The sequence below is a fragment of the Stomoxys calcitrans genome, chromosome 2 (genome assembly GCF_963082655.1).
Source record: "Stomoxys calcitrans chromosome 2, idStoCalc2.1, whole genome shotgun sequence".
Classification (NCBI taxonomy): domain Eukaryota; kingdom Metazoa; phylum Arthropoda; class Insecta; order Diptera; family Muscidae; genus Stomoxys; species Stomoxys calcitrans.
In genome coordinates, this window is record NC_081553.1 from 133569503 (window position 1) to 133580550 (window position 11048).

The following is an 11048-nucleotide window of genomic DNA, read 5'->3' on the forward strand; positions in this document are numbered from 1 at the left end:
GAGAGGATGGGTGGCACCGGTTCTTGCTTAAATACTCAGTGCCTATGATGCTCGATACGACAAGGCGAAATAATGGCGCCTTTAAATAACCAATGGTCATCATGTTCCTGCGGCCGTATATATAGTATAGACCGTTTGGTGTTTCCCTGTTTTTCCCTTCCCTCTCTTTAATTCGTTTGGAAAAAAAATTCAGAAGGTGCCCAATAAGTCACACAAGCGCTGGTGATGAGCCCTAGACAGGTCTTGAAATGTTTGCTAATAGCGTAGTTTGCCATTTTCCTTCTGGGAGATGATAACTCAGGGTATACGATATATGAGTTCATTAAGTCGTTAAAGGGAACATGGTAGTCCATGTCATCTCCGTACCCGGCATAACTATGAGCATCATACAGGCTGGAACTTTGAGCTCCAATCTGTGAGGTGTTCTTCGTTATCACGAGAAGCTTTAATCGCATGGCAGCCGGTTGTACGTAGCGGATTTACCCGATGGATTCCTTCGTCGGCAAGTGTACGGCCTCAGTGTACAAAACACTGCTACAATAACGAGAAGCTAAGCTAGCTATCTGCGGATATTGGAATGCTCCGTATGGAGTAGTAGTGGGCAATAAGCGGTATCGAGTGGAGAGTCGATACGACAGGGCGAATTATTGGCACCTTTAAATATCCTATGGCCATCATGTTCCCGCGGCAACCGGTCGTATAGACCGGAACGAGCTTGCTCGCATGACGAGGATCGCCACCTCACATGCAAATGTGGTTACAACAACAACAATCTTACATTTTTTATTTCATATTTCAAAACATTGAAATGCTGATTTTAAAAGGTGTCGTGCGAGTCGCCATCACGAACACCACCGTGGCCTACTTGTTGATTTGTCCACGTTAGAAATTTTTAAAAATTCCCCAAAATTGGTATTGAATGACCGTTGATTAGTGAGTTCGTAAGCTAGCTGAGGTCACAGGCATTTGAAAAAGTGATGTGCATATTGACAGAAAATTTATGATGAGAAAGTTGAGTGCTACAAAAAATGTACCGAGCTTGCAGCAGATTATGTTGAGCAATAAAGAAAAAATTTCCCGGGATGAAACTAATATGCTTGACAATAATGAAGGGGTGTTCGCCCGGGCCGGAGCTATCTACTCATCCATTTTAGGCCCCTAGTGTAGTCCAGAATGGCATAGACAATTCAAATGAGAAAAATTGTGACCACCTAAACGATGGTCTCCTTGTTCTCCTCATTCTTCATTTTATTGTGTTCTAGTTAGTTAAAACCTCTATCAGCAGCCTGTGGCCATGTTTCCTCAGTTCTGCGATATTTAATGTTTTACTCTTTGAAAAGCTAGGTATTTTCTTAACCCTAGGTAGGATATATGATAACTTCCTCCTCGAGAAATAGGTTCACAGGACTAGGACACCATGAAATCTGTAAACCCAACCCGCGCCTTGTCCCAATCTTTGTGGAATGCGTTAGTGATCCTCGTCATGCTCCTTGAGTGAGGAAAATCGTTCTGGTCCGTGGGCCCTATTACCGCGGGAACGTTACGGCCATCGGTTATTTTAGGGCGGCAATAAATCGCCTTGCCATATCGAGCATCATAGTCACTAAGTATTTAGGCAAGAGCCGGTGCCACCCGGTCTCTCACTGAGACTCTTCACTCGATATGGCTGATTGTCAGCGAATGCAATTGCTGCTTCTCCGTATGTAGCAATCCACTGTAGCAGCTAAGCTTCTCATGATAACGCTGAACACCACACAGCCGTTTAGGGTATATGAAGTTAATCTGGTCTGTTCTTTACTTACTTTAATTGGCTACGACAGAATATTTGTTCCACTAGCCGAACGTGGAATAGCGTTCCAAGCGCCTCGATCTTCTGCGCTCATTCTAAAATCTCTGACACCAAGTTTCGAGGTGTCTCCCACAACTTGATCTTTCCATCGGTCTTTTGGTCTTCCCGGTTTGCGTGTACCACCGTGTTTGCCTTCAAAAGACTTCTTTGCTGGAGCTTCTTCATCCATTCTGACAACATGACCTAGCCAACGCAGCCGTTGTATTTTGATGCGTAACTATGCTATCGTCGTCATACAGCTCGTGGTTCATACGTCGCCTATATTCTCCGTTAACGCAGACTGGTCCATATATTTTACGAAGAATCTTTCTCTCAAATACTCCAAGCACTGCCTCATCTGCTTTCACAAGTACCCATGCTTCAGAACCATAGTGTTATCTTCGTCTGTCGAGAGGTGGCCTTGTTTCTAAACTGCTTACTTAGTCCAAAGTAGCATCTGTTTGCCAGTATTATTCTTCGCTTTATCTCAAAACTGGTGTCATTCGTTTCGGTTACGGCGGTGCCGAGGTAGATAAAATTACTAACTGTCTCAAAGTTGTGGTTCCTAACTTTCTCCATTTTCTTTATCTGCTTGGTTGTGCAGGCTTTTTGGGAGTGGAAACCATCCATTTCGTCTTGTCTCCATTTACTGCCAGACCCATTTTCACTGACTCTCTTTCGATTCTTTCAAAGGCTGCAGTTACTACTTCAGGTGACCGACCTATGATATCGATGTCGTCGGCATAGGCGAGTAGCATGTGTTCTCTTGTGATCAGTTTGCCATATCTATTCACATCTGCATCTCGTATAATCTTCTCCAGCAGGATGTTAAAGTCTGGTCGGTTCCAGTTTTTACAACAACTTGTTATCAGCCGAGCCATTGCTTTCGCATCGAAAAGAACTCAGACGATTGTTAAGTTACTGACTCTCAGTTTTAAGGAAGTTGTTGCACACGTAACATACAATTTAGGGTGATCAAAAAACCGAATTTTTCGTAAGACCAGTTTCAAACTATTCGAAAATGAATTTTTGTTTAAAACCGGTTTAATCGGTTATCCATCTTTTAGTTTCTGAGACAACATTAATTTATTGGGTTGGGTTGCCCAAAAAGTAATTGCGGATTTTTCATATAGTCGGCGTTGACAATTCTTTCTTCTGTCAGTTATCAGCTGTTACTTTTAGCTTGCTTTAGAAAAAAAGTGTAAAAAAAGTATATTTGATTAAGTTCATTCTAAGTCTTATTAAAAATGCATTTACTTTCTTTTAAAAAATCCGCAATTACTTTTTGGGCAACCCATAGCTGATGCAATTAAAATTTTAATGAAATATTTTCTAGAGAAAACAATTTTTATGATGAAAAGATTTGTTGCAATTTTCTGAAAAGACGAAATTTTATATGAAATTAAATTTTTTCTTAGAAACCGAATATTAAAAAAATTATTTAATTTTTAAGCAGAATTTCGATGAAAATTTTCTCCAGACAAATTTTTCAAAATACCCTTTTTATACCCACCACCGAAGTCATTCCGTTTGCAACACATTGAAGTATCCATTTCCGACCTTATCGAGTCTATATATTCTTGATAAGCGTAAAAATCTAAGACGATCTAGCCATGTCCGTTCGTTTATCCGTCGGTCTATTGAAATCACACCACAATCTTTAATAATAGAGATATTGAGCTGAAACTTTGCACAGATTCTTTTTTTGTCCATTAACAGGTTAAGTTCGAAGATGGACTATATCTTGATATGGCCCCCATATAGACCGATCCGCCGATTTAGTGTCTTATGCCCATAATTGCCGCATTTATTATCCGATTTCATTGAAGTGAGTTGTGTTAGGCCCTTCGACATCATTCTTCTATTTGGCCCAAATTGGTCCAGATTTGGATATAGCTGCCGTATAGACCAATCTCTCGATTTAAGGTTTTAGCCCCATAAAAGGCGCATTTATTATCCGATTTCGCCAAAATTTGGGTCAGTGAGTTGTGTTGGGGCCTTCGACATCCTTCTTCAATTTGTCCCTGATCGGTTCAGATTTGGATACAGCTGCCATATAGATCGATCTCTCGATTCAAAGTCCTGGCCTCCTAATAGGCACATTCATAATCCGATTTCGCTCAAATTTGACACAGTGACTTATATTAGGCTTTTCGACATCCGTGTCGTATATGGTTCAGATCGGTCTATGTTTGGATATGGCTACCAAAAATACCAATTTTTTGTTCTTCAAAATTGAACAATGACTTGTACTAATAGACCTCTCAATATCCGTGTCGAATTTAGTCCAAATTATGCATTTTCACCGGATTATGACGAAAGGTGGTTTACATACATACCCGAGGTGGTGTGTATCAAAAGTTTAGCCCGGCCGAACTTAACGCCTTTTTACTTGTTTTATTTTCAATGATTTTGGTAAAATTTTTCTTCAGACAAATTTTCTCAAAAAATAAAATTTTATATTTTTTTCTTGAAATTTTGTATAAAGACAAATAATCAATAAAATTTTCTTTACAAACAATTTTGACTCTGATACATTTATTTCGAAGATTTTTCTCTAAAGGTTGGTACTATATTCGATTATTTTTTTTTAGATAATATATGTTAAAGCAAAACAACTTGCTGATTTCATTCAGTAGTACATTCCCTCATTACTTATCCCGTACCGGATTGACCCGACGAAGCCCTTCATCGGTAAGGGCTGACGCCTCGGTGTACAACACACTGATAAAAACGAAAATCGTACCAGCCATAAAGGAGAAATTCCAAGGAAATACTTTCAAAAAACAATTTCCAATGAAACGATAATGATATATATCAGAAAATATGGTTAGAAATGAACCAATAGTAAGAAACTGTTTTTTTTTTTTGACAAAAAACCGATTTATCAATTACCTTGAAAATGGACATTTTTAAGAAACCAATTAGTATATTCAGGCCAAAAACCCGGTTTTCAAAAACCAAAGTGATCACCCTAATAGAGATGCAAGGGCCTTGAGTTGAGTATGGCACTACTCGATGTCAAATGAGCACCTGTAAGTCGTATCCATGCTGTAAATGTGCACTGCTCTGCTCTCTTAGCCCAAAAGTTGAGATACCTTGGGTAAGATCAACAAAATCAACCTCTTAAATAACATCGCCAGCCCGTATTCCAAAATTCAATACACGACTGGCTTGACATTCGCAAACAACAGGATGTAACTTGAGGCTTACATTTGTGAAGTTAGTACTTTTTTCGTGATTAAACCTTGCAAATAAAAGGATACATATTTGATTAAAGTGCTAATTTCTGTTTTGAGCTTGCCAAAAAAAAAAAAAAAAAAAAAGAAAAACCATAATTGATTTTATCAATAACAACGTGAATTTCTTGATTAACTATTGATTTATGGGAACATTTTACATATTATGATAAAAAGCATTTAAATAACGGAACACTTTTTTGTCATAACCCTCTAGTACGGGCTGACCACATTTGTATGCGCAATGTGTAAACAAATGCATATTTTCTTCTTGGAACCAATAATTTCTGGCATCTGAATTCTCGCCTAAGTTCAATGTATTTAGCTGGAATACGCCAAAGTGAAATGTACGCCCATCCGTTTGTATACTTTGAATTACTATGGGCTTAGGGATGTGCTCTAAGGATGCATCCTTTAATAGAATAGTCAAAACGTTCTTTGCGTTAGTTCTTTGTTAACTTAATTTCACATCAAAATCAATACATACTCCGTATAGTTGTTTCGCCCTCGCTGCAGCAACTGCAAAAGCACTTAATAGAGTACGGCTCTGGAACTGGGCATTTGACACATTTGAACCGTGAATATTTCGGACATTTTCCTTATTAAAGAATGTAAAAATAGTGTGGGGATGCGAGCAATTAATCCTGTTGCTAAGGGCTGCCAATATCAAGAATATAATTTCAATCATTACTTGATCAATTTATAACGACACTCTCCTACTCACGAAATCTTGTTTCACTGCAATAAGTATTCCTTAACGGTATAGATGTCGTACATTTTAGTGGGTACATGTTTGGTATATCCGACTCAAATTTGCCTTTGATCGGTTCTATGGCCTTATTGGCTGTCACCAGTTTATGTACTTCCAAGTCGAGTTGAATCAAGTCCTCATCTTTCGGCACAGATACGGTGAAGTCAGCATTATCTATTACTCGGCGTTGAGAGGTAATGGAGGGGTTAGCGATTTTTTCACATTCCGTTAAAAGTCTGTTTATCAAAAGCCGGCTGTAACGAAAAGATCGTGGATTTCATATTTCATACTGAAGCATAAAATGAAATTATTCGAAATTTTAGGTGTTGTTAGCGCGCAACCCTGATTTTTTTTTAATTTTTTGCACGCAAAATATTTTTGAACTATATTTCAAGCTAATAAGAATTGACATTTAGAAAGTGCTGAGTTCAGAATTCATAAATCCACAGACAAAGACCGAAACATTGATGGCGTTATCAAGGGTTCAACGAAAGTAGAGGGGGGTACAAGTCAAGAAATGTTCTGCACTCGGCTTTGTGACGACCACCCATGTAATATCTCATAATTCCGATTTGTGGAATACATTTACGATACATTTGTGTGTGAAAACTTAAATGAAATATTCTTACTTTTGGCGATACTGTGAAATACCATATTGTCTTGGAAAGTTAAATGCCGGCCGTTCGTCCGACTTGATCTTAGGCAGTACCACCTGTTCCGCATCAAGTAAAGTGGAAGCCAATATCGATTGAAGAATATTTTGATCAATGGTGCTGGGAAGTGATAAATTCGCCAACATATCCGTCAGTGGCTTAGGCAATCCGTTTACTCGAATTGTTTTGGTAAGAACTTGAGCTTGCGACATTCCCTCAAGTAATACATTTTCGTTTGAATAAACATAGCATTTTTGTTGGTGCCACTGGTAATTGGTTTCATCATCACCCACCTGAGTATCAGGATCAATGACAAAGCTAGTAAAAATAAAAGTATTTTTATAAAAAAAAACAATCGGATTCAGTTAGTATCGATGGGTTTTACCGCTGCCTCTCTTTTTTGGGGTTGAGAACTTCTTTGGGATCTTTAACTATTATACCCACTTTAGCCAACTCATTTGCAGCGCCAGTATCCCTGGGTATGCGTTTTCCCTGTGATTGCCAGTGTTTCTTGAAGGTCCATCCCAAATGTTGAGCACATAAACGAGGTGTTAAACGCATTGTCAATGTATTATTTAATAATGCTTATTTTTTCGGAAGAGGGAATAAGTTCCACTGGATGTTCAATCGAATTGGTTTCGTTGCTGTTCAGCAATCGATTAATTTCGTCCCAAATCGATTATTTTACAATCGGTTCTAAAGCCTAGTAATGACTTCTACTATTCACTCGAACAATTGCCACAACGCACTATAAAAAAATGATGACGAAGATAATGCTCACGCAATTTTAATTTCAAGTGTAATTAAGCGCCGCCAATACAATTTTTCGGTTAAATTAATTGCCATTGTAATTAAATGCTCGTGAAATGGGCACCAATCAACTCCGCTTCAATGCTATTGTCTTTGTTGTTGTGTGACTTTTGTTAGTGCTTTGGCAAAGAAATGAGTCCATCGGATTTCGCAATAATTCAATAGACATTTTCGGTGCGAATGTAGTCAGTCTAAACCCCGTTTACGCTGCTCTTAAAAACCCGGATTTAATAACTCGATCATCTGTTTTTCCTTTATAAAATCAGCTGACGACAGCCTTAAATCCGGTTTTAGTGAGCAGTGTAAACGGGATGTAGAGGCTTTATACTGACATCATTCGCAGCGAAAATACCTATTAAATTATTGCGAAATCCGACGGACTCCATTCTTTGCCAGAACACAAACAAATATCAAATAACAACACACAACAAACACATCATCAATAAAGCAGAGTTAATTGGTGCCCATTTCTTGAGCATTTAATTTCATTGGCAACTAAAAGAAGCAAAATTTTTATTAGCGCAGCGACATGAACTCACTACCACTTCTATGGAAAGTGTTCACATTTTCTTCTTCACTATTTTTTTTATAATTCGTTTTGACAGTTGTTCTTACGAAAATTCGAAGTTAGTGCTGGGCTTAATGGCTGGTAATTTGTTCGTTTTTCACAGTTCAAAACACATGTTTTTCTCGATTGCATTTTAGAAACACCACACAAATCTCAATGATTATATAATACTTATATATTTATTTATGAATTTACTAAACTCATAGTCAATATAACTTATATTGGGTTGCCCAAAAAGTAATTGCGGATTTTTAAAAAGAAAGTAAATGCATTTTTAATAAAACTTAGAATGAACTTTAATCAAATATACTTTTTTTACACTTTTTTTCTAAAACAAGCTAAAACAGCTGATAACTGACAGAGGAAAGAATGCAATTACAGAGTCACAAGCTGTGAAAAAATTTGTCAACGCCGACTATATGAAAAATTACTTTTTGGGCAACCCAATAGTTTAAAGTTATTTAGCATTAGTTACAAAGGTTATCAGCTAACTTTCCCAGCCCAGGAGACCACCGTAGCTCAGAAGTTAGCATGTCCGAGAACATTAAAAAAAAATTTCAAAGGTGGTTATTCCCACCAAAGGCGACATTTGTGAGGTACTGTACCATCTGGCACGGCAGCCATGTAAAATCTTCTCCAGAAAGAGTTGTTGCACTGCGCCACGACGTTCGGACTCAGCTATAAGCCTAGTACTGACTTCGACTTTTCGCTCGAATAACTGTCAAAACGCATTATATAAAAATTACGACGAAGAAAATGCGAACACATTCCATAGAAGTGGTACTGAGCAAAATAAATTCATTTAAAGGTAAGATCAGTTGGCCAACAATAAAAAAACGAGGTCACTATCTGTCAAAATCAGTGTTTTAGTAGCGATATGTCGCAGTGCCAATAAAAATTTTCTTCAATTAATTGTCAATGTAACTAAATGCAACCGAATTTAGATCGACATATGCAATCGACCTGGCGGCTTTTACGTCTTGATCATTTTAATTACCTGTTTGAAGTTAGTGACGTCGATAACTTTCGATAACACAAAAATTTCTAAAATCACAGGGTGACAGTAATAAAAAATCATAAAGTAAGGAAATTATCAACCGTTATTAGCTTCGGTCACCAGAAATAAAACCAAATTAAAGAGGAGTTCAGTACATTCCATTTGGTATACCACACTTATCCCAGAACTGTTTTTTGTAGAACAAACTCTCCAGATTTCGCTTTCGAAACTGGAGGGCAGTACACAAAAATTAGTCTGAAGGCCATAAATGGACTTCGTTCAAATCAGTGCGTACATCAAATTAAAGGGGAGATCAATACCTATAATATGGTATACCACACATACCCCAGAACTGTTTTTCGTTAAACAATCCTTCAAGATTTCCTATTTTGAAACTGGAGGGCAGGACACTAAACCTCGCTTGGAAGCCATAAACGGCGATCAGTCGAAAAATTGCGTACAACAAAAAAAAGGGGAGATCAACACCTTTAATTTGGTGTACAACACATATCTCAGAACCGTTTTTTGTAGAATAATCCTTTCAGATTTCTGTTTAGAAACTGGAGGTTAGGACACTTAGTCTAGTCTGGAAGGCGTAAATGGACTTCGTTCAAAAAAGTGTGTATACCAAATTAAATGGGAGATCAACACCTTTAATTTGGTGTAACACACATATCCCAGAACTGTTTTTCGTCAAACAATCTTTCCAGATTTCTATTTTGAAACTGGAGGGCAGGACACTAAATCCAGTCTGGAAGCCATAAATGGATTTCGTTTACAAAAGTGCTTAGACCAAATTAAAAAGGAGATTAACACCTTTAATTTGGTGTACCACACACATATCCCAGAATTGTTTTTCGTAGAATAATCTTCCCATCTTTCTATTTCGAAACTAGAGGGCAGGACACTAAATTCAGTCTCTGAATCCCTTTCTGATTCGATTTAGTTATGTCCGTCTGACTGTCCATCTTAATTTGTGAACAAACTACAGGCCGCAGTTTTCATCCTGTTTATGTTACAATGAACATAAACCCTGCATTTTCCCTACCTATGTGTCAACCCCTAATATTAATACACAAAACTCCCAAATACCAATAACTTGACGTTTAGTTAGATTTGCCAATCTAACTAAATGCATTTTGCTTTAAAACCATACTTGTCATAATTAGACTTCCGCAAAACTTTACAAGGCAACTGGCTCTTTTCGCTTGTAATCTTTGCACTGGTAAGATCCAACTTTGTAAATAAATCCAAAGTTTTGAATTCCATCCTCACTTGTTTGTTTTTACTCCATTGGTTTTCTTCCTATATAATACTTGGAAATACACTCTCCACTATTTCTTGCGGAGACCATAAAGTCTATCACCAACAACAATTCTTGGACTTTGTGATTGGCTCATGAGACGTTCCTATATCTCCTGCAGATCGATTCCAATTTTGTATACACAATCATTTTTGGTCCAGTCGAACCAGATACACAAACCTGCGTACATATTTGGAGGACTCTCTGGGATTTCAATTCCGCCGTTTCAACTCAACAGCATTGGAAGAAAACAGGTTGGTTAACTTTGCTTTTTTGTGTCCCTAGTCATTCATATAACAAGTGTGATAGAGTGAGTTTGGAAGTCCATGTGCTTAGTTAAGAAAGGGCGAAATACGTCACATGTGCTTTGGGAAATTATATTTATGTAGAAAGGAAAGGAATTATATCTATTTAAAAAGGCTGTGACTACAAAAGGAGAGAGAACGACGTGTTTTTTGAATGCACTGAATAAACTATAAGTCATTTCCGCCACGTGCCATCAAGAACAGATTAAGTCCACAAAACAGTGTTCACGGTAGAAGAATAGAAGGCTGGTTGAAAACTAATAGGTTAATGTCGAATTGCCTGGTGAGTTTCTTGTTTATAACAGTTCAGGACGGCAGAGACCTACTGAAATATGTAATTATTGTTTGCCGAAGCAATTAAAAGTGTGTAAATACGGTGGGCTTATTTTTCTACACGTGATGCCAGAGTTGTATTTTTAGTCAGTAGCCAATGCGAAAAACATTGTGCACTGTAATATGCAGCATATGTATGCATGAATGTTGTATTTTTTTTGCAGCTTTTTATATGTTCCATGACTTTCTCCCCTCCCCCAAATCTTGATATCAATCCATTTGCTTGCATTTTTATTGTAATCGTTCTCATCCCGCCATCTC

At 37.7% G+C, this 11048-nt stretch overlaps 1 protein-coding gene across 1 annotated transcript; it reads right to left on the bottom strand.

The window, feature by feature from the left end:
* Window positions 1-5166: 5166 nt before the first annotated feature.
* LOC106096071 (large ribosomal subunit protein mL37) lies at window positions 5167-7133 on the bottom strand. Its single transcript, XM_013263617.2, has 5 exons — window positions 6857-7133; window positions 6448-6789; window positions 5792-6072; window positions 5555-5724; window positions 5167-5479 (listed from the first exon to the last, which is right to left on the bottom strand). The coding sequence occupies exons 1-5, from the start codon at window positions 7030-7032 to the stop codon at window positions 5225-5227; spliced, it is 1224 nt and encodes a 407-aa protein (XP_013119071.2). The 5' UTR covers window positions 7033-7133; the 3' UTR covers window positions 5167-5224.
* Between the last annotated feature and the right edge of the window lie 3915 nt (window positions 7134-11048).

What these genes read in the sequence shown, in the direction of transcription:
- LOC106096071 (XM_013263617.2), bottom strand. Translation starts at nt 7,032, where the DNA reads ATGCGTTTAACACCTCGTTTATGTGCTCAACATTTGGGATGGACCTTC. An exon ending in CCCAAAAAAGAGAGGCAGCG is followed by an intron (nt 6,790 to 6,856) that starts GTAAAACCCATC and finishes TATTTTTACTAG; the next exon opens with CTTTGTCATTGATCCTGATA. An exon ending in TTGCAGTGAAACAAGATTTC is followed by an intron (nt 5,725 to 5,791) that starts GTGAGTAGGAGA and finishes TGATATTGGCAG; the next exon opens with CCCTTAGCAACAGGATTAAT.